The sequence below is a fragment of the Vombatus ursinus genome, unplaced genomic scaffold, assembly GCF_900497805.2.
Source record: "Vombatus ursinus unplaced genomic scaffold, bare-nosed wombat genome assembly UNPS02007612.1, whole genome shotgun sequence".
Classification (NCBI taxonomy): domain Eukaryota; kingdom Metazoa; phylum Chordata; class Mammalia; order Diprotodontia; family Vombatidae; genus Vombatus; species Vombatus ursinus.
The window spans coordinates 2,300,657-2,324,888 of NW_020947390.1; the positions used below are offsets into that span (position 1 = coordinate 2,300,657).

The window sequence follows — 24,232 nt, forward strand, 5'->3', positions numbered from 1 at the left end:
TTTCCTTGTGTGACAGCATTATAAATCATACCTCTCATAATTAATGTTAGTAATGCTCCTTAAGTATCACTCCCTTTCAGTTGTGAAAATGAGAGCCAAAAAGAGAGGGGAAAAGAGAAAGGAAATATCAAGAACCCAGAAAACACTCAAATCTTTTAAAACTAAAGTCAAGCTCTTGGGAAAGAATGTGTGTGTGTGTATGTATGTATGTATGTATGTATGTATGTGTGTGTGTGTGTGTGTGTGTTTTGCTTACTGTTTATTGAGTAGTCATTCCAAAATACAAGTGTAATCTGAACCACCTGAGAGGCAAACTTCTCATGTATAATCTTCTCTCTCACTAGGTGACTTAAAGGCTGCAGGATTATGCTTTGCTAAGACAGTCTTAGCGATATCCTCAGTTGGGATGCAAACCTACATCTCTACTTTGGGAAGAGAGAGATAAATATACATTTTTCCTCATGGGTTGCTAAGCCCTGTGGTGCGTTGCGAAGGCTTTTGCAGCTGCTATCAGTATGTTATTTTCTTTCACTCTTTTCCAAACATCCAATGTTTGGAGACTCCTGCAGCTGCCATCATCAAGGCAGAATTCATATTTTTTTCCTTGCTGTTTTTAGAGTAGATTCAGATGGTATACTATAAAGGAGACATAGGATTAACTATGTAACTTCGAGAATAATTACAGCTAATTCCCAACTATTGATGGGCAACTTTTTCCAAATTATACCCAGTACCAATGCTTTTGGAGTCATCTAATTCCATTTTACCATGTTACCTAGCTGGTTCTTTGTTTTGACTCTGAGCCTGTTCTGTGATGGAGGAAAGCAAACCACATTTTCTCACATACAGCAAGTTTAAAGCCAGGGTTAAGGGGAGGGGTAAAGTGAGCGAAAAGAAGTTGTGATAGACAGGAGTGATGTCATCTTCTTTTCCTATAGCATTACCCCTGAAGTTGACAGGAATTTAACCATCAACTTTTCTCCATTGAATTGAAGCTGTATTCAAATTCTACAGAGCAGTGGGCAGTGGGATCTCTTAATGATGAAGCAAGGACTTTTCCCTTGGCAGGTTCCTTGGTGTATTCTGCCCTGTTATTATGCTATTGCAGCCTCACACCCTGCTGGGCAAGAGTGGTCCTGTGCTCATTTTACACATAAGGAAACAGACATTAAGGTTATAAGGTTATAAGCCTTGCCAAAAGTTACATAGCTGGCCCAAAATATGTTTTGGGTTAAAATTACCTTTGAGGTCAGTTTTCTTTTTGGTGTTCTCATAGCATCTGATATTATCCAGCATGTTCCTGTTGATGTTTTGAAGTTTTTGGTTTTAATATGAATGGAACAAAGTATGTTTCACTTTAGAATTCTTCTCTGCTCTCAGGACTTCCCCTTCCCCCCAGCCATTTTTTGGCTTCCACAGATCTTTATTTGATAAACCTTAAGGGAACATCGTAAGAACTTATCACCATTGTCTTATATGACTCTCCTGAATTGGCTGGAAAAAGGAGAAGGGATAGGGAATAATAATTAACATAGTGCCAGGCAGTATGCTAAGAACTTTTTGATCCTCATAACCCTGGGAAGTAGGTGCTATTATTATCCCCATTTTATAGTTGAGGAAACTGAGGCAAAGAGAAAGGTATGTGACTTGCCCGGGATTCTCACAGCTAGTAAATGTCTGAGGTTGGATTTGAACTAAGGAGGTCTTCCTGACTCCAGATCTAATTCTTTATCCACTCTGCCACCTAGTTGCCTTATATTTTGTTTTTGCAGTGAGGCTCCTCTGAGTTTGTTTTCATCTGTGCATTTTTCACCTATTCAGTGTGTCCCTTGCGGGGGAGGGGAGTGCTATTCATAAGTCATAATGGTCATAATAAGGGTGATTTTAATTTTGAAAACTGAGTAAATCTAAATTAAAAAATTTTGGACATACTTAGAGAGCCCTTATTAAAACTCTATTCTGATGCCTCATCAGGGTGTGGAAGTGCCTCTTCTCTCAAAGTTGATGCCATGCCACTGCTCTACCAAGCAGGAATGGTTTCAAATCAGACCCACAGACAGATTGTGTCTTTAATCAGAGGATTGAGTCTCATTAAGTCGAAAGAAGTTCTTCACCAGAAGGTTGGCCACCCTGTGCTGAATTATTTTACCCATGTCTCATTAAACCATTATAAGTTTACATAAGTGGAGAGAGTATACATCAATAAAATCATGGGTCCTTGAACTAGTAGACTGTATTTATAGATCAACCCTTGAGAAGTATAGTCCCCATTCATGTATTCATTCAACAAGCTTTATTGTACTCTGCTTACTATTCTGGTCAGTGGGCTTATAGGAAGGCAATTAACCCTGATTGCTTCCACCCCCCAAAAAAGTTAACATTCTCTGGAAGGAAAAAGGATATATAAATTAAGATAAATTAGTGTAAGAGGTACACAAAATGATTTTAGTATTTTTTTATGGGATAGGTAGTAAAAATTGTCAGATTTAGGAAAAGCTTTCTAGAACAGGTGCTTAGAATAATCCTTGAAGGAATCTAGGGATTCTAGAAGGTTGAATAAAGGAGGGATTGCATTAAAGGTAAGGGAGACACAGTCTAGGTAAAGACATACAGAAGGGAGATGGAATGTCATTTCTGGTGAAGAGTAAATAGGCTAGTTTGACTAGAAACCGGAAATGTGTGAGGAGGAAGAAAGGGGAAATTAGTTTAAAGATAGGTAAGAGCCAGATTGTGGAAGACATTAACTGTCAAACAGAGGACTTGGTATTTTATCATAGATTACTATTAGTAATCTTTAATCCAACTCCTTGGTTAAAGAAACTGCATGAAACTCACTCACCTTCAGGGGGAAAAGAAAGTTGGGTTTTTTTTAGGCAATTGGGGTTAAGTGACTTGCCCAGAGTCACACAGCCAGTAAGTGTCAAGTGTTTGGTCTGAGGCCAGATTTGAACTCAGGTCCTCCTGACTTCAGGGCTGGTGCTGTATCCACTGTGCCACCTAGCTGCCCCTAATCTCTTCTTAAATTTTAAAAAGAAATTTTCAGCTCCTTGTTGGAGTCCCTTGATGTTCATCAACTCTATGCCCCCTTCCACCAAATGCTGTTAGCACAGGTAGGACTTTTCTGCCTCTTTTCTGCAGTCCATGGAGTCTGGAAAAGGAGGCTATTTTTTTCTAGGTGAATGAATTCTGGGTAGGGCACTCTGTGCCAGAAACACTCTTACTATGAGACTTAGGGAAGGAGAGGCCAATCCTTGTATGTGTTCTGCATGTATTTTAGTGTTTACTCTAGTAAGAAGTAAGGCAAGATTCCTGATGCTATGGAAGATACAAAGTTAAATTAGATACCATTTCTACTCTGATGGAACTTAGAGTTGAAGTGGGAGCTTATAGAGGCTGCTTGATAAAATGGATAGAACGTTGGACTTGGGGTTAGAAAGTGGACTAGAAACTTGCTGTCAAATCTCAGCTCTGTCCTTACCTGTGCAATCTCAGGCAAGACACTTCCCCTAAGGGATTGTTTAGGCTCTTTTGGTCTCCTTCTAATAGTTGTTTCATTTTTACTTAACATTGAGTTTTAGATTGGTTAAAATTTGGTATGAAATTATTATGGCCTATGTATTTATCCAGAGGGCACAGCTAGGTGGTGCAATGGATAGAGGGCTGTGCCTGGAGTCAGGAAGCCCTGAGTTCAAATATGGCCTCAGATACTTAACTAGTTGTGTCACTCCTGGCAAGTCACTTAACCTTCTTTGCCTCAGTTTCCTGCTCTGTAAAATGAGCTGGAGAAGGAAATGGCAAACCACTCCAGTGTCTTTGCCAAGAAAATCTCAAATGGGGTCATGAGGAATCAGACATGACTGAAACAACTGAACAACAACAATGTATATATTCTTTCTTCCATCCTGTATCCATTTTTTAAAATCACCAGTAACTGATCTGAATAGGTCAAGATTGCATTTTTTCAGTTGTATACTATTTCTCTTTCTAATTTCATTGTTTTAGTTGTGTACAAATTTTATACTTTAACAAATTGGTTCAACTGAACAGCTCATTCAGGAATGACTGCCACATTAGCAGTGAGTTGTTTCCTGTTAAAATATAATCAATTTTTGTTATGTTATTCATTCCTTGCTATATTTAACACCTACCATTTATTTTCTTGAAAAAAATTCTTAATAAACAGGTATGAAACTTCTGTGGTTTGGGCATATATAAACCTGGTTTATCTGACACAACTCATAATTCAGAAAGCATTAATTGAACCATGAGTAAATGTAAAAATAATATAATATTGAGATAGGAAATACTGAATTATTATGGTTCAATTAATTAACCAAATGTTGGTTTATCTTTTAATAACAGATCTGTCCATGGCTGTACAGAAATTTTCACAGTCCTTGCAAGATTTCCAGTTTGAATGTATTGGAGATGCTGAAACTGATGATGAAATTAGTATTGGTAAGTGTTTATTTTCGTTTATAACTATGAGTAATAATTTTAAAGTCTACTTCAAGATGATTTTTATTTCATTGAAACAAATTAGTAGTCTTAAATAGCCAAATAAATGCTCTTGATATTCTCTTTGATAGGTAAAACAATATGGAGGAATTGAGTCATTTTTGTGGGAACCGTTGTCATAAACTGAACAAGAAGGCAAAGAATTTGATTCTTCATGCTCAATGGCTTCCTCCATATGACCATGGGCAAATCATAGAGTGGTTATTCTATGACCTAATTTTCCCTTCTGGAAAAAGTGGGGTAATATTCTCTTTCTCTGCCCTGAAAAGAATGAAATGATCATTAATAGTCATGAGCATTCATTAGATACCTAAAAGATATATAATTCTGTATTAAGTACTACTGGTCTTTAGAGAGTGAGGTTAAATGTGATGGTTCCTCACCTTAGAATATTTGTAAGTTAGTGAGGAGGGAGATGTGGAACAATTACAGTTTTAAACAAAAAGAATGGAACTTTGTTATCACTATTTGCTATCTGATGGGATTTTTTTTATAAGATGTTATTTTATAAGGTGGTAATTCCTCTTTTGAAAGTTAGGCATTGAAGTGTCAAAAGGAGAGTTTCATGAGGCATTTTTACTTAACCTATGAGGAAACCCTCTAATTTATACCTTGAGCGTGATATAATAGCATAATTTCTGAAAAGAAAAGATGTTGAAAGATAACATCTGAATTGAAATGCTTATGCAGAAGATTTTACTTTTTTCTCACAAAAGGTTCTAAAAGTTAATTTGTTTTTAAACTTTACATCTATTAATTTAGTTAAGGTACATCAAAGTTAAAAACAGAAGATAAATTGAATTTATGAAATTTAATACAAATGTTTCAGTATTATGTTCAGGATTATTATTCAATTTATTTTTCTAGGTCCTAAGCAAGATTTCTTTGCACATGAGCCAGTCCAGCCAGTGCAGTACGTACCATATACATTGATGACTTAGGTCAGGGGTTGATAGTCTTTTAAAACTAGTAGGTAAAGTTTTAGAATTCAAGCTTTCACAAGCAGGAATAGTTTGTCCAAAGTTCATGCAGTCTAGTAACTTTCCTTTAAGGTCATAGTGTAGGATGTAATGGTGGCTGTCTTTAGACCCTTTCTCTCCTTTTATATCATGGCAATTGTACTGTATTTGTGTAGCAGCTTCCTTTTAAACAACACAAATCATTTAGCAAAATTCTTTCATTCCCACAAAATTATGTGTGATAAAATTGTGAGATTTTTTTTTTCTGCTTCCTTAAACATATTGGTTATCTGGTACTGTTGATGCTTCTTCTGGCCTTAGACTTTTGATCTCTTGAATTTTTCTGGCTCATTGTTGCTAACTGCTCACTACAATATATGGTCAGGCCTTTTTGCCTCTAGCCTTTCTCAGATTCTGTGTTTGAAAACCTTATAACATCTGTTCCTTCCTTCTCTATTTTCTCTTAATCTCTCTTTGCCTTTGACCGTTCTTAGACTGTCTGCTCAGTGCCTATATCTTTCATGAATTCCCAACTATTTCTCTACCAAACTTTGTTGTTAATCTATTCCTCTGTAAGTGTTTGACTTCTTAGTATTATGCTCTTTGAGGTTTCTCAAAGTCCTGTAAAATACTTTAGTCCTGCCCCTAAAGGTAACAGGAAACAATGGCAAATACAGAAAAGTATAAGACAAGAACCCAGACCTTAAGGAATTTACAATTTAATTTAGCAGACTAGATGAGAGATAATTTAAGAATACATAATAATAATAACAATAAATCCATAGACTTTTAAGAATATTTTAACAGGTATTGCCATATTGAGTACTCAATCTCCAAACTACTTAGAGACTTGGTAGAAGAAAAAAAAATATGTGGGAGCATGATGAAGTGAATATCATCCCCCTTCTCTTGTCTGCTACTAGAGTTGTCTCAGAGCTGCTTTCAGTGAGCCTACATATGAGCTTAAATCCCCAAACTTTAATTCAGTTATTAAAAAGCAGGCATTTTATCTGCATGTCCACAGAATATTAAATATAAAAGAATAATAGCAGTATAGCTATTAGCTAATAGCCTGGCACATAGTAAGCACTTATAGTAAGCTATTATTATGGTCTCTTGACTCATTCTAGCTGAATTCCATAAAATGAGAAGAATGAGACAATAATTTTTAAGGTTTACAAAACTATTTGCTTACATCCTTACTTGATTCTAAAATATAATAGGAAGAACTATCTTTTGTATAATACTTAAAGTTTGCAATTCCAGTTACCATATTGTAGAAAACACTACTGCATTTTACAGTTGCAGAAGATGAGGCCAAAACTGGTGAAGTGTATTATAAGTGCCAGTCCTGGAGTCAGAAAGACTCATTTCAGGAGTTCAAATCTGGCCTGAGATACTTACTAGCTATGATGGCAAGTCACTTAACTCTGTTTGCCTCAGTTTCTTCCTCTGTAAAATGAGCTGGAGAAGGAAATGCAAACCACTCTAGTATCTTTGCCAAGAAAACCCCAAATGGGTCATGAAAAGTCATACATGAGTGAAAAATGACTGAACAATAACAAAAAAAAACATGGAAAGCACAACCTGAATGTGAGCTGGGGTTCCCCTAAATTCAGGTTCCATTGCTTTTTGTAATGCCATGCTACAACTTATAAACATGCAGAATAACATGGGGTACAAAATAAGGATCAGCATGACAGAGTTGTAACTGGGAGTTTTTGCATCTAGGGCAAGCACCTATAGCAATATGCATACCAGTTACCTTACCTACGGTCCAGGTGGATGGTAAGGAAAGATAGGAACTGCAGGATACGATGAAGCTGTTTCTGAGGACTGTATTACTATACCCACACCATAGGAAATGGTTCATTTGTTGGCCTGCTATTTTAACTATTCCCAGCCCAGTGCTGATGTCTGGGTAGAATACCTTCCTTTTAGACAGCAAGTTATATTTTGAAGTTATCCTTTGGACCACTAAATCCTTGAATTTGGTCCTGAGGGAATAGGCTTACTGGGCCAAGGATAGGTATCCCCCACCTCGAGGTTTACCCCTAAACTAGTCTAAAGTTCTAGTTCTGTTAGCTGGTTTCTTTGTTCCCCTTTTCTTGACTGAAGAATCCCTCCAGAGAGTAGGGATGTAGTTGAGCTGGTCTCCCAGTGGGAGCCTGTTCTCGGCTCTAATTTTTTTGGGGGGGCAATGGGGGTTAAGTGACTTGCCCAGGGTCACACAGCTAGTAAGTGTCAAGTGTCTGGTCTGAGGCCACATTTGAACTCAGGTCCTCCTGAATCCAGGGCGGGTGCTCTATCAACTGCACCACCTAGCTGCCCCCATCAGCTCTACTTTTTTAAAATAAATCAAATCTCAACTGATGGAATCTAATACTGATAAATGACTAGTCTAACTACAAGCCTGGGGAAATCCAGATAATCTCATTACTAGAGTGAGCACAGGGTGATGAATTTCCAAGTTAAAGCAACTTCCTTTAAAAAAGTTATTTTCATCTTTTATTTTTTATATCACCAGAATTTGTTTCCCTCCCTTCCCTCTCTTAGTCATCCAATATCATCCAGTAGATCAAATTTCTTTTTTGAAAGAAAAAGAGGAATAGAGAAAAATCAGCTCAACTGATTAATACATTGAAAAAAGTTTGAGAATATTTCTGCTGTGTTTCACATTTGTGGACCTTCCTACCTCTGCAAAAGAGTGGATAGGAGAGTCTTCTTATATTTCCTGGGGCCCATGCTTGTTCTTTGTAATTTTGCAGTGTTCCCTTTTTTTAGCAGTTGTTCTTTGCATTTATATGAGTGTAGTCATTGTGTATATATATTTTTGGGGGTCACTTATTTCCATATCATATTGTGTAAGACTTTCAGTTCTTCTTTGTATTCATCATAGTCATTGTTTCTTACCTGCAGCTCAGTAATACTCATCACATTCACATGCCACAATTTGTTTAGCAATTCTTCAAGTGGATAGGCATCTACTTTGTTTTCAGTTTTTTGTTACCACAACAATTGATGCTATAAATATTTTGGTGTATGTAGGGTTGTTCTTCTTCTTAATGACCTCCTTGGGAGTGTGTTGACTATTAGTGGAATATTTGAATCAAAGTGACATTTTAGTCACTTCATTTGCATAATTCCAAATTCCTTTCCAAAATGACTTCTATCCTGATTATCCTCTAACAAGTACCAAGTCACAGATCTACCTTAGAGTCACCTCAACTCTTCAAATTCCCTGAATAGAGCAAATTTTCCCATCTTAGGGTGAAGTAGTGGTTGGCATCCCTAGCTACATTATGCAGCGCAGTGTCAAGACTTTTAATCAGAAAGGGTTAGTTTTGAATCTCGGCTCTGACATTCAGAAATTGTATAGTTTTGGACTAGTTATTTAGACTTAGAACCTCAGGCTACAATGCCTTACCACTTAAGATTGTCATGAGGGTAAAATGATAGGATGTCTATAGAGCACTTTGGAAGTAAAAGTGCCATCTAAGTGTGAGCTGTTATTTAATCTTAGTCATATGGCCAAGCATATGTTGAAATGACAACCACAAAGCAGAGATAACTGCAAAGCCCTAGGCCTTAAGTCTTTCTAAGTCATTTCTCTCCTCTAATAAAATGTTACCTGCTTAGATGCAGTTGTATGTTTTATCCATCTGTAAAAGGCTTGATTTGTTTATAATTACATTTACTTGCTGTGATTTCTAAGTAAATTTTTAACCAGGTGTGGCCCTATGACTTTTGGTTCCCTGAGCAAAGTGAACATTTGTATATTATATGAGCACTATGAAGATGAGCTTGTTTTTTTTTTAAAACTATTTTCAGTACCTCCTCCCCATACTAACATGGACACCTGCCCTATTGCCTTATTAGCTAGGACCTTGGACTGGCCCTGATTTTTAGCCAAAGTTTAAAAAAATTCTGAATAAAATTAAAATAATTTCATTTAGGTAATTTGTATAAACTTGCTTCAGTATAATATTATCAGAGTTGGGCTTTAAAAATAATATAAATAAAACAACTTCATATTAATCATTTTTAATCTAGTTAAGAATGAAGTAATCTATTTATAGTTCCGAGTTAAGAAAGCAATGTTTTGGTATAGAAAAACCTCATTCTGAATGCTCCTGGACAGTAGGAGCTATATACTCAGAAGGTTAAACATTTACCAAGAGGGTGAGTCAGTTTCCTTGTAAATATTTTAAGATGGGGATCTCACTGCCATGGACACTTGAAAGATGAAAAAGCTCAGAGGCCAATAATAGATAACCTGTACTTCACACTTGGAATGGCAAACTAGCATGTTTATCTAGATGAAAAACAAAACAAAACATTAATTCCTTTTGTGTATTTCAGGCAAAGGCATGTTTTTCCCCCTCTAAACTCTATGAAAATTTGCAATAATGACTGACACTTTTAAAGGTCTTCTCACTCCTCTGTTCAGGGCTCCTTCCTTGGTATTCTGCTTCCTTGCCAATTCCATGTTCTCTGTTTCACTTTATGGGTGGGTATGTTGATAGATCCAAAATATCAGTCTCTCTTCAGGTAGAGAAAGTTGCAGGAAAGTGGGCAATAACTATTATTAGTCAGAGTTCATTGTCTTAGTTTGTGTATGAAATTTAACCTTCCTGTACTTTTTTGGGTTTTTTTTTTAGTTTTGCTATGTTACAACATTGGACTACTGAATAAACCACAACAAAAGGAAGTTTTTCACATATGTGTGAAAGCATATACCACACATGACAACAACCAGTGTGGGGCCACTATTTTATTTTAAATTAATTTTTTTCAACTCAAAATTTATTTCTCTCCCTTCTCCACTCTGCCCCAGAAAAAAAAAAGAAAAACAAAACTCTTGTAACAAATTTTCATGGTCAAGGAAAACCATCACATTGACCACATCCAAAAAATGTCCCATTCTGTGCCCTGCCACCATATGATTTCATGAGTCAAAATCCTTGGTTTTTAAGTAAACCTTGCAGTTAACTTTTTCTAGCCACAAAAATTATTTTTGTTTATTTGTATTTACCATCCCATCCCCTTCCTGTACCAATGGTTCTCAAGCCTTCATTCCATGACATCATGGAGGGCTGCTATTGCTTACCCTGTCCCCTACCTTTCGGTGCCTTCCCCACCTATCCCTCTCTTTGTTTAAAAGCCCTACTAAGAAGCCTTTCTGGTTCTCTGTTCAAACAATCAGTCAATCCACAAATATTTATTAAGCAAGCCCTTATTATGCACATGCCTCCCCAAGCCTCAATGAAGTGTGCTTTTCTTCTTCAGATTTCTCATTCTGCTCTGTTTTATCTTCATAGCTACCCTTAATCATCTCATAAGACTTTTAAAGATCCATCCATTTAAAGATCCATCTGCTCTTCGAATTTCAAACATCTTACACATAATTTGCATTTAATAAATATTTGTTGCAGTTGAGTTGAAAGCTTTGACTTCATTACCCCCACTCCCCTTCCATCACTCCATTCATTCTGGAGAAAATAACCTTGTGTGCCTCTTTTATAGGGGAAGTCTATTGGAGGAATGGGTTAGCAGGAGGGGGGTAGTATGGTGCTGGAAGAATTGAAAGGGATGACTTAATAAAGTCAAGAGTTACTATGGTGTGGGTATGTGGCTAGAGGTAGAGGGGTCAGGTCCTGTTCTGGTTTAGGAGCAAGAGAAATAAAGAACATAATACAGTTTGAAGAGTTTAGGCAGCTTGGGGCAATGAGAAGGGTGCTAGATTTGGAATTTGAGTTGAGGTTAAGGCTTTGCTACAGAACATAACTTTCCTGGTTCTCAGATTCCTTATCTGTGAAATAGGGTGTTTGGACTAGCCAATCCCCTTGGTCCCTTCCAACTTTAGCTTTATTATTCCTGGAGGATAGTCCACAGGAGCTTATGCACCATGACCCCCTTGCAATATTACCACAGCTCCTTATTTTGAGACAACTTGCCTAAAATTAATCCTGATTCCTAGCCCATTGTTGTATGGACTTTAGAGGAAAGATTAATTGGTAGCTTCTTGTGGCCATATACACCTTTTATAAAATATATATTTTTAACTTCTGGGTTTGATGTTTGACTTTTTGGACTTCTGTTAGAAATAAATGGAATAATCCTCACTAACTTAAGGGTTTGTAAAGAGTTTTGGGTGGAAATTGCGTATTATATATGTATGTGTGTGAGGGTGTGTGTGTGTGTGTGTGTGTGTGTGTGTGTGTGTGTGTGTGTTTGTATGTATGTGGACTGGCCTAGCTAAATTGAGAGGAGAATCACTAGACTAGTTACCTTGTGATTTCATTTATTTATTTGTTTGTTTGTTTATTTACCTTATTTACCTGTTCATTTACTCATATAGACCATCTACTAAATTGTAGATAGGCTACAATTTGTGCTGGTGGAGGGAAGTAACCTTCATTTCCCTTTATAAAATCCCAGACATATGCTATATTAAAGGGAAATGTTGAGTAAGAAACAGTTGATAAATATTTTGTAGACCCAGAAATCACACCAGAATTATTTATTAAGCACCTTCTATGTACCAGTCATAGTACTGGGCTCTGGGAATACAAAGACAAAAGAGTGATCCTCAAGGAGCTTGGGTTCTTTTTAGATAGATACATATTCACAGGTAAGGAAATAGAGAATATGTAACAGACAAATACATAGTAGGGTGGGATGGGAAGGGGCACTAATAACTGAGGGAATCAGGAAAGGCATTCTGAAGGATGGCATTTGAGCTGAGCTTTGAAGGAAGCTTGGGATTCTAAGGTATAGAATTCTGTGAGGAGAAAGAGCATTCCAGATGTGAGAGACAGCCTATCAAAAGGCATAGAGGTAGGAAAGACAATAATGCCAAATTGCTTTGTAGCATTTTTAAAGTAGCAAATTACACAATGTATAAAATCACACAGACACACAAATTCAATGTTATAGAACACAACAACAATTAGAGATAGAATGGCTATGTAAAAAAAAAACAAATCCCAAGTTATGGTTTCCTTCACTGAAGTCCTTCCTGTTGGAAAATCACAAATATTTATAATCAGTTGACCTGGTTATCTTGCAGCATTAGATCTACAAGATATGGATAAATAAGGGGGAAGGGATTCAAAAATAAAATTGAGACTAAAAGACCAGAAATGATGCATTGGAAGAACAGAGAGGTAGAGTGACTAGAGGTCACATTGAGGACAGAATCAGTTTAGAAGTCAGACAGAGAATGAGGTGGAAGGTTAAGAGATTTTAATCAAAGAGGGATGATGTATAGCTATTTGTGTAACTTATTCCATTCAATGTCTTCAGTGCCTTGAAAACCTAATGTTAGGCAAAAGGGCATTAAAGAATGAAATATTTCCATTGGAAAAATGTTATAAGCTGGCAGTTGGCCAAATGATATTTTAGCTGGGTTTCATTATGTTAAGATATGATTTGATTGTAATGCTTTCATGACTTGCAGTGTAATATGTGTGTATAACATGTATATATTGTATAACATAATGTAACATATGTGTTTGTTTTATAAAACATATGTATACACACATACGTAAGCAGGTATATATGTACACATGTGTATGCATGTACTACACACATATATGTGTAGTACATGCATATAAACATACACAAGAAGCATGGCATATAGGGCTAAAATCTTGGACCTAGAATCAGGAAGACCTTGGTATAAACCTTTCTTTTGACAGTAACTGGCTATGTGACCAAGGGAAAGTCACTTAATCTCCCCGAGCCTCAGGTTCCTAATTTATAAAATGGAGGCAATATTAATTATATTCATTACCTTATATGGTTGTTATAAGACTCAGATGAGATAATGTATGTCCAAGTACTTTGAAAATATTAAAATATCTTAAGCATCTATTGCTACTGTTATTACATGAACAAACAACCACAAACATGAACATTTCAATATTCAAAGAAGAGATTAAGAAGATTGTGCCATCATTAAAGGATATGAACAGTTTTCAAAAATAATTACAAACTAAGAGCAACCGTATGGAAGAATGTCTCAAATCACTAATAATAAGAGAAATGCAATAAAAATAACCTTGAGGTTTTATACTCACACCCTGCAAATTAGCAAAAATGACAAAAGATGGATTTGGTCATTGTTGGAGGTTGGTATTGGAGCTGTGAATCAGTACAGGTTTTTTGAAAAACAATTTGGAATTATTCAAATCAAGTTACTCTAATGGCCCTAGACTTAAATGTCCATACCTGTTGACCTAGAGATTTAACTACTAAGCTTATATCTCAAGGAGATCATACCAACATATTTATAGCACATATAGCAGCATTTTGTGATATCAAAGAACCAGAAACAAAGTAGATGCCCATAGATTGGGGAATGGCTAAAAAATCTGTGGCTCATGATTGTAATGGAATATTATTGTGCTGTAAGAAATAATACATTTTATAAATGGTAGAGAAGCAAGAAAAACATGATCTGATACAGAGTGAAGTAAGCAGAGCTAAGAAAACATCATACACATTGACCATTGCAATAGAAATGGGAAGAAAAAACACTTCAAAAATCAAAAGTGATTATTGCAAAATGATGAATAACAAGCACCAAATAAGAAATATGAGAAGACACCCCTATCCAGTGGTATGCTGGAGCCAGGTCTACCCTGGCCTTATTAAATTTTCAGTAGGAGCATTTATCCTTTGGAAATTGGCAAACAAAACTGGGCTTGACTTATTTTGATCATCTAGAGACTTAAGTGATAGAGTCAGGAAGAGTGGAGTTCAGATTTGGCCTCAGAGATTTACTAGCTGTGTGGCCTAAGACAAATTACCTACCTTTACTGAACCTTGGTTTTTTTAATCTATAAAATGGGGATCATAATAGCACCTACCTCTTTGGGGTCTAAGGATAAAATGAAAAAAATATTTGAAAAATATTATGCAAACCTTAAAGAATTGTGTAAATGCTAGCTATTGTTAGCTATTGTTATTGTTATAGAAAAATGCTAATAATGAAGATTAAAGTTAAAAGTGTGTTGTTCATATATTTTCTTTTTCTGAAACTCTTGTTAAACATTTACCAACTTAATTCTGTCCCTGACTTACTCTTTTGCAGAAGTGGGAGGTGTCTGAGTGTGGTTCACTGCACCTATTTCCAGACTTTTTTTTTTATTTATTGATCAATTTTGCTGGATTTTCCTTTCTTTGTTTTGATATTTTTTTGTTTTCAAAAACATTTTTTTATGAGTAGCTCTCTGGGTGGGAGAGAGGAAGGGATACTGGTGAAAATTTTGAAGAGATGTGAGTAAAATTTAAATATAAATTAAATTTTAAGAAAGTACTTTATTCAATTGTGAACTTGTATTATGTAGTTTTAAAAAAAGTTTATACTAACTTTAACATATGACAGTAACAACATTGCTCAGCTTGCCTATATCACCTTCTGAATTTCTTTGTACTCTCTTCTGTGTATTTGTTATTATAACTATTATTTGAGGTATTGTTATTTAGCAGGGTACCTGTAATTATGCTTAGCCTCTGTCCTGGGCACCTTCTCTTTTCTCTTTCAACTCTGACTTGGTGACTTCATTCATTTTTATGGGTTTAATTATTATCCATCTAGAGATAACTCCTAGATCTATCTATCCAGTGCTTGTTTCTTTGCTGAACTGCAGTCTTGAATTATCAGCTGCCTGTTGAACATTTAGAACTGCACAACTTGTAGAACTCATCTCCCTCCCCATTATTACCCCTTCTCCCCTTTATTCCTATGCAAACTTCCCTATTTCTGTCGAGGGTGCCATTAGGCTTCCAGTCTCCAAGATTGCAACTCTGGCATTCTCCCTGACTCTGTACTTTCCCTCACCCCAAGTATTCAGTTCATTGCCAAATTTTGTAGTTTCTAGTTCCATAATGTGTTCTGCATCCAGTCCTTTCTAACTGTTCATGTGGCTGCAAGTATAGTTTAGGTCTTCATTACCTCTCACCTATACTATTGAAATAGGCTCCAGCTGAGAGGCCCCAAGCCTCTCCCCGTTTCAGTTCTCCACGTTGTTGCCAGAGTGTTTTTCATTAAATACGCATTTAATCATGTCATTCCTCCTACTAAGTAAGCCTTTGTAGCTCCCTCTTTGCCTCTGGGTCAAAGGTAGATGGGTATATGGACTTCGTTTTTAAAAATATATGTATTTTAATTATTGAATAATGAAACAATTATTTTAAAAATTATATTTCAGTATATATTTTTGTAATCCAGTGTGTTTTAAAATTTAATGAATTTTAAAACATTATTCTGAAAAGGGTTCCATAGGCTTCACCAAACTGCCAAAAGGGTTCATGATGAACAAAAGGTTAAGACCACCTGCTCTAGGACTAAATATAACACTCTCCTCCACCTCCCACCCCCTTACCCCAGTTTGACATTCAAAGCCCTTTACAGCCTGGTCTTATCCTATAACATGCTACATGCCTTCTATCTCGGTTCCTTTGCTCTCTCTCCCCCATGACTGGAATAAACATCTTTACTTCAGTGTCTTGGAATCCTTTGTTTCCTTTAAGACTTAACTTAAGCACTGCATTCGATCCCCTCAACTGCACTACCTTGTATTGTATTGTCTATATAGTATTATATGTACATATTGTAATAAAATGTAGGGTCTTTGAGGGCAGACACTGTTATAGTTTTGTCTTTGTATCTGGATTATGTTTCACCATTCTTGGCATACAGTAGGTGCTTAATCAATGCTAGTTGATTGATTTTTGTTATTATTTCAGTATTTTAGTTGCCGTTATGGATAGGGATGGTGAGACAGAAGTCTTTTTTTTTTTAATGCTTTAAATTTTATTCAGGTTTTCTGCCTTGCTCATTTTGTCTTTCCTCTGTATTTTGTATTTCCCTTTCATTTTGTCATTCCCCTCTCTACCAGGAGGTACATACACCAAGAGGCTAGGCTGTTTCACTCCTTCACCTCTTCATAATGGGGGATATCTTAGGCCCAAATCCCTGCTCCAAATAACCTCTGAAGGAAGACAACTGGACCAGCTGGTTTTCTGGTGCCCTTTCATACTGATCTGAGGCTTTGCTTCCTTCTAGGCTGTGGTTCCAAGGGCCTGCCCAGCATTTAGCACAGTGCCTGGCACATAGTTAATGTTCATTGACTAACTGACTGCCTTTTCCCCTCTCACATTTTTAGCCTTCCTCATTCCATTGTCCCTTCCTTTGTTTCACATAGCTAGGCAAAATCAGTTTCTCTCACTTCCTCCAAGAGGTGTTGGATTTTAAGGAAGAGTCATTCCGGAGAGGGAGGATAATCTGTTCTAATCCCTTTATTTTACAGGTGTGGAGATTGAGGCCCAGAAAGGCATCATGTGATCCTCACAAGTAATCTAGTGTGAAATCCAATATTCTTTCCATGACAGAACCCTACATATGTCCATCTAGTGCTCATTACTGCCAGATTTTCTACTGTTAAAATGCATTATGTTTTCTGGGAGGAATAAATCAGTAAGACATTGTTAGCCATTAATGTGTTACCTGTAATTACAGAATCATTGATTCTCAGAGTTGGAAGACGCTTCAGAGGTCATCCATTCTAATTCATGCCTCTTATTGCATCTTTTTTTTTTTTTGAGGCAGTCAGGTTGAATGACTTGCCCAGGGTCACACAGCTAATAAGTGTCTGAGGCCAGATTTGAAATCAGGCCCTCTTGACTTCAGGGCCAGTGCTCTATCCACTGTACCACCTAGCTACCTACCCCTTAGTTACAGCATCTTAACGAACGGTCACCCCTGTTTGAAACTTCCAGTGAGTGGAAACTCATTACTTCCTGATGACCTCCCACAGAAACCAATTCTTTTTACTTGTGGACAGCTCTTAATTGTTAGGAAATTTTTCCTTACACCCAGCCAAAATCTATCATCTTTGTCATTGCCACCTGTTCATTGCTCAAACTTCTGCCTTCTGGGGCCTAGGAAAACAAGTCTAAGGGGGAGATGGCCGAGAAGCAGATTTTGGCTTGATGTTAGAAAAAAAACTTGTAAGCAATTATCCCAGATTTAGAATTAGAAGAGATCTCAGAGGTCATAGATTCCACTTTCTCATTTTGTAGAGGAGAAAATCGAGGCTCAGAGATGAATGGCCATGTCCTAAGGCCACAGAGGTAGTAAATGGCAAAGTCCAGAGTTGAACCCAGGTCTTATCATGCTACTGCTTGTTCTGGTGCCCCACAGAATGCTGGAAGGAAAAGGTGGGTGGCAATGGGAGTTGGAAGAGAAGGTCAGGGGCTTGGCTCACTATATGGGAAGGCTTGTGGGAGGAAGCTCAAGGTAGCCTGTGGGGGCACACAGCAAGTAGTATGAGTTTAGAAGTAAAACTTCAACCCGTGTCTTTCTGAACATGACATTTTTAACACCTCTCATCTTTTATATGGACAATATTTGACTTGTGTACTTAACACACTGCTTGGCACATAATGGTAGATGCTTAATAAATGATTATTGACTCACTGCTGCTGTATTAGCATTTGAGAGGTAAGAAATCCTTAATGTCAAGTAGTCCTAATAAACTCTCAGCCCTGTTTTTCCCCCTTTGCTTCTGTGAATTAAATTTATTGTCTTATTACAGTTTGCCAGAGTGCATTCTGCTCCGTGAATCCATATTAATAAGAATTTCTGCTTTTGAATCTTCAGTTCAGTTACTTTGGCTTGGTATACAGTGTGTGAAATGATTTATAATTTAGTATGTAATAGAGTATTCCATCGTGAAACAAGTATTATCTGGGACTAGTACTGAGTTAATGACATAATGAAACATTAATGTTTTGCACTGTCTTCACTACTAGCCACTAATTCTGATCTCTTTTATGATTTTCAATATGTGAAATGCCTTATAAGTACCAAATAATTCTTTGAATATCCCTTTGAATTGAGTCATGTCTGGTTGTTGGAAAAGAACATTTAATGTGCTTAATTGGTCATAAAACCCCTTTCCAAAAAGCTCCAAGTAATTTACAGATGGTTTGTGAATTTATTTAACCAGTATGTAGGAGGCAGGTGGTGTCCCCATTTTTATCTGCATTAAAGTACAAAACCTAGTCAGATCAGACTCTGTAGTGGGCAAACATCTGACTGAGGAGTTTAAAAGACTTGGATTCAAACTGATAGATAATGACTTTGTAAGCCTGGGCAAATCACTTAACCTCTCAGTGCCTCTAAGATTAAGTTGTATAACAAAGAATGGTCTGCAATGGTAGAGACTTTCCTCACTTTGGAATTCTCTTCACCAATTAAATCAAAAGTTCAATCCAAAAAGAGAGGAGGGGAGGGAAGGAAGGAAGGAAAAGGAGGAGGAAGGAAAGAAAAGGGAGAAGAAAGAAAGAAGAGAGGAAGGAGGGAGGGAAGGATAGATAAATGGTGTGTTTATTTATTGTTACTTGATTGACTGCCCAAATCAGAAATTAAAGTGAAGTTTCTTAATTCCTAATCCAGTGTTTGGTCTGCTCAAACCAAACTGCTTTGCATAGTGACTAGCTATTGAGACACCTGGGTGCTAGCCCTTGCCATGTCACTGACTAACAGCATGACCTTGAATAACTTATCAGCCTTTTAAGGCTGACTTTGACTTACACAAGAGGAGCAGGGTAGACTAGTTGATTCTAAAGCTCTTTCTGTCTCTAAACTTTCATGAAATATGACAATCAAGGGACACCCCCTGGTGGCTGCTGATCACAGGTAAGAGCATCAGGCAGAGGACTGGACAAGCAAAGTCTGGATGTTGTTTCAAGCACAGAGGCATTAATGAGGTCAGACTGGCTTAGGGGAAAGAGGGAGTGTTGTGATTGGTGAAGGAGAAAGTACTGGAATTCAGGCCAGGGAGTTTGAATCTGGGCATTGATGCAGAAGAATCAAAGATATATTGGAAGGGGTGGTGGTGACAGTAGTGAAGGAGAGCAATGAGCAGTATAAGATACTTAATTGGTATGTCTTATTTTGCTCTGCACCATGCTGTCTGTCATCCCATATGTGCACATCACAGCCCTGTAATTCTTTAAATTCTCTATAGTTGTTCTAACTCAGTTAACCTCTCTGGACCTCAGTTTTCTTATCGATCAATTGGTGGACTAGATATGTGTAATGTCCTTTCTAGTTTGTAAAAGCAATCTTTAGACTGGGGAAGATAAAACTAAAATACTAACAAACGTACTTGAAAGCCAAGGTAAAGTTGTTAGATAATATCCTCAATGAATTCAAGTCACTGACTGTCCCCCCATGCTTAGAATTTTCTCTTTCCTCATGTTTGCCCTGGCTGCCCTTAAAGTTTCAGCTAAAGTTCTACCTCCTGGAAGAAGCTTTTCTCAGGCTTTCTTAATCTTAGGCCCTTCCTACCACCAGTTTATCCTGCATATATCTTGTTTATATATAGTTGTTGGCATGTTGCCTCCTGCTTTAGACTATGAGCTTCTTGAGAGCAGGGACTTTATTTATTTTGTCCTTTCTTTGTATTCCCAGTGTTTAACCACATTTTCAGCATATAGTTGGCATTTAATAAATGCTGCTTGACTAACTTTAGATTTGGAAACTGGTGATTCTCTTGGTACTGATGGATTGCTCATGGTTCAGGTGGTCAGTATCTTTTCACAAAGGTAGTGCCAACAAACTAACTCAAAATAATGTGTAGAAAGACATTGTTTTAATGATTTTTGGTATAAGGTAAAATAGACATATTTTGGGGTAGGTATGACTTGAGAAACATTTGACTTTTAGTTTAAAAGAAATAATGGACATTTAAAAATTTAGGCATTTTAAAACTTAAAAATCTGAAAATTCTTAGGAATTTTAAGCACAGGAAAGTAAAAATATGATTAAAAGGAATATTTATTCATAATTATACCTCACTTCCCAAATAAACACACTCACACAAAGTTGTTTACAAAGGCTTTTTGAAACAACCTTTCCAAAATTGTGTTTGTGTAGAAAACCATTGCCTCTAGGATTGTGGGAAATAGCATGGTGTAAATGATTGGAGAGCCAGAGTCAGTTAAGACCTGAGTTCAAACATTGCTTCTGACGCAGACTGGCTGTGTGACATTAGGGAAGTTATTTAACTTCTCCAGAATTCCAAACCAGTCTCTAAGTCTGTTAAGTTTCAGAGAAAGCAGCTAGTGATCTGCTTTGTTAGAGAAAGTTTCTCATCTTAGGAGCTTCCCTATATCAGGTGGGTTGCACAGTGGATAGTGTCAGGAAGATATGAGTTCAAATCCTACCTCAGACACTTGCTAGTTGTGTGACCCTGGGCGGGTCACTTAACCCTGTTTGCCTTGGTTTTTTTCCTTTGTAAAATGAGTTGGAGAAGGAAATGGCAAACCATTCCAGTATCTTTGCCAAGAAAACCCCAAGTGGGGTCATATAGAGTTGGACACAAATGAACAACAACAATACTAGTGAAATAACAGGTCTAATATCTTTCCTTCTTTCCCAGTCCCCTCCAAATCTCCAGCTTCCAATCTGTTCATTTAGACATACTTAGACACAGAGTGGATAAAGATGTGCTTACCTCCATGAGTTTTTGGTTTCTGCCTAGTGATTATAAACTTATCATTAATGGAAAAGTTTCTTACTCAAGAAAGAATCCACCCAGTTGACCCTGATCCTAACCTTAACCTTGCAAAAGTGATCAAAGTTCTGAATAAATTAAAGGAAAAAAAATCTTCTTGTCCATTAAGTTAAAAGAAAACCATCACAACCACTAATCTATCATGACAGTCCTATTTGGTTATATAAATCAGGAAGTCTGCTATTAAAGTGAAACTATTCCAAATGTCTTAATTATTTGTACAAATAACATTTGTTTTTGAACTCTGCAAAGGAAGCATATTTTGCTTTAGAATAGCTCTCAGTTGTATAACTGAATTATTGTTTTCCATTTTATCTTACCACCCTCTTTTTTCAACACCCACACAAAACCACCCACATTTAAGTAGGATAGGATAACAGCTGTGAAAGCTACAAATTTCAGGTGGCCTTAATCCTTCAGAGAGAATATTCATTGGTGGAGAAGCTATGAAGACTCACTTGAAATATTTAAGAGCCTTATCTAAACTTATTCTGATTGGAAATGCAGAGGCCTCTATTTCATATATTGGATACAAATGAAATATTTGAAAAACAGATAGCTGGAATTGGTGGTGCTTTTGTCTTCCTAATGCTAGTTGGCCTTAACTTTCACTGAAGTGCAAAGATTTTAACATAACTAGAACTGTGAGCCAAATCTAATTAGATGACATTTAATCGGGTTAAATGTAAAGACTTAGACTTTCAAGCAAAGTCCCAAGTGCAAGATAAAATGAGGTGGGACTAGAGAGCAGTTCATGTGAAAATTACCTTAGAGTTTTAGTAGCTTGCAAGCCCTGAACTGCTACATAAAAGTTAAAAACAAAAACAAAAAAAAACTAATGCAAATAAATATTCGGTCGTTATTCAGTCGTTTTTCAGTTATGCTTTGGCTGGGCAAAGATACTGGAGTGGTTTAACTGCTTCCTTTTCCAGGTCATTTTACAGATGAGAAAACTGAGGGAGCCAGGGTTAAGTGACTTACCTAGGAAATGTCTGAGGCTGGATTTGAACTCAGGTCTAGCACTCTATCCAATGTGCCACTTAGCTCCTTAATAAATGCTTATTGAATGACTGCTTTTCTCTTTCTCCCTATCTCATCCCATGGGGCATCACAGGATTAGGATGTACAGGTTTCTAGCTCTCCAAAGGGACAATGTAGGCAGGGGCTATTCTCAACTCTCCACAGTTGGTTTTGGCATCTCGATTGCTGAGCTTAGATAGACCTTCCCAGTGTGTCACTTATTTACCACCACCACCCCCAAACTCTGTATGATGGGAGATATCTGTTGGTGACTTTGGGGGTATGTTTTCAGCATATACTTTTGTCACACTTAAAAGATCTCATAAATAGTTCATCAACTTCTTCCAAGATTACCCTGAATTCTTTGTATTTGTCACTTTTAATGGTGCAGTAACATTCCATTACATTCCTATGCAACAGTTTGTTTAACCATATTCCTACTGATGCCACCCATTTTTGTTATCCATGCTGCTATAAACTGCTATAACATCATAAGCAAGACACTTGTTCAGGGAAAGGCAGTGTTTTCAAAGGGCTTTGGCATGTGTTTATTGTATCCAGAGATCCACATGTATCCACATGTGTCCATTCATATTAGAAATGGGAATTTAGTAAGAACAGGCTGATCCTGGGTATTAAACGGAGTTGAAAGAAGGCAAACAGATTCCAGGGATGAAGATGCTCTGAGGCCACGCAGCTACTGAAAAGACTAAATCCTGCAGTTTACTAGTCTAGGAAAGGAGAGTAAGAACCTGAAAGGGTAGAGATTTCCTTGACAGTATGGGCAAAGCACAGTGCCTGGCACATAGGAAACATGTCATAAATGATTGAATTGGGGAGAAGGGAAAGATGGAAGGATGGCTGGATGCCTTCCAAAAGCCATTCTGTGGCTTCAAGTTTCCTTCCCTTCAGATAAGAACACTGCTATATAAACTCATCTGCTTTTGTGCCCTATGATGTCTTGATTTGCTATTCCTTCAATTAAAGAAATGCAGTTGAACAGAATAAGTAAACACATTCCCTTATGCCTCATCCTGCCCCTGTCATCCACTTCACCTGCACCACAGGCAGCCAGCTTGCCTCACTGACGGTGCTATGCTAAAGTCACTACCAGTCAATACACATCAACCGCTGATATCTCTATTGTATCCCTTTATATTGTTGTGGCTGTGGTACAGATTGTTTTACTTAATTCACTCTGCAGCAGTCTGTAAATGTCTTTTCATATTTCTCTGAGTGATTTATATTTTCTGTTTTTATGGTGTAATAATATTCCATTACATTCTTCCACTCTGGTTTGTTTAACCAAACTCCTATGGATGGACACCCCTTTTTATTTATCGTGTTGCCATAACATCCTTAGAGTATTTTCTCTTCACACGCCTTAAAAAATTCCTAATCTTTTCTTAGCTAAACAAAGAGGAAAAGCTCTTGTCCGTACACACCTAAACCAAGAGGGAAATAGAGATAGAAGTTCCCACAATGGCAGGTCTGATGCTTGCTGTATATGTCTTAGTTTTTTAGAGTGTGTCTAACTGCTGGAGAGAGGATAATCCAGGATAGAAAATGAGGCAGGGAAAGTAATGATGAATCCTTCTCACCTGGGTAGTCTGACTCTCACCACGATGACCATTAAGATTATGTTAAATACTTTCTCACTTATATTTACTTTGTCTTCTAAGAAGATATTCCGGTTCTTTAAATTCAAACAACTCACTGTATATGTGTTCTCTTGAAGAGGAGACTATAGGGGAAAGAAATAGTGAAGGAGAAAGGAGAGAAAGGAAATGGGCCTAAGAACTAGGGGGTCTTAAATCTGGAGTCCTCTGAGTACCAATGGGGGTTGGAGGGAATGTAATTCTGTTTAGGGTCTACCATGGGCCTGGTAGAGGTATATCTCATGGTATATCTGTGGCATATCTTATTGAGGGTATTTATGCCTAAAAATTGCTTAAGCCCCAGTTTTTGTTTCTTTTAATTTGAAATTACCCTTTGTTGCCAGTTTTAAAAATTAAAAATCCTGGAGGATGATTTGACTGAAAATGAGAGACATAACAACATTAGTGTGCATAGACAAAGTTCATCATACTTATGTATACATTAATATCATCCATGCCTGTATCCCTCATTTTAAGTGAA

At 37.1% G+C, this 24,232-nt stretch overlaps 1 protein-coding gene across 3 annotated transcripts in view; it reads left to right on the top strand.

Annotated features, from left to right (window-relative positions):
- The window catches only part of ARHGAP42 (Rho GTPase activating protein 42), a 383,988-nt gene that overhangs the window by 77,551 nt on the left and 282,205 nt on the right, over positions 1–24,232 (top strand). For all 3 annotated transcript variants that reach the window (XM_027849544.1, XM_027849543.1, XM_027849545.1), the window contains one exon: positions 4,363–4,458. In XM_027849544.1, the coding sequence (XP_027705345.1) occupies positions 4,363–4,458 (96 nt within the window). The remainder of the gene's footprint in view (positions 1–4,362; positions 4,459–24,232) is intronic.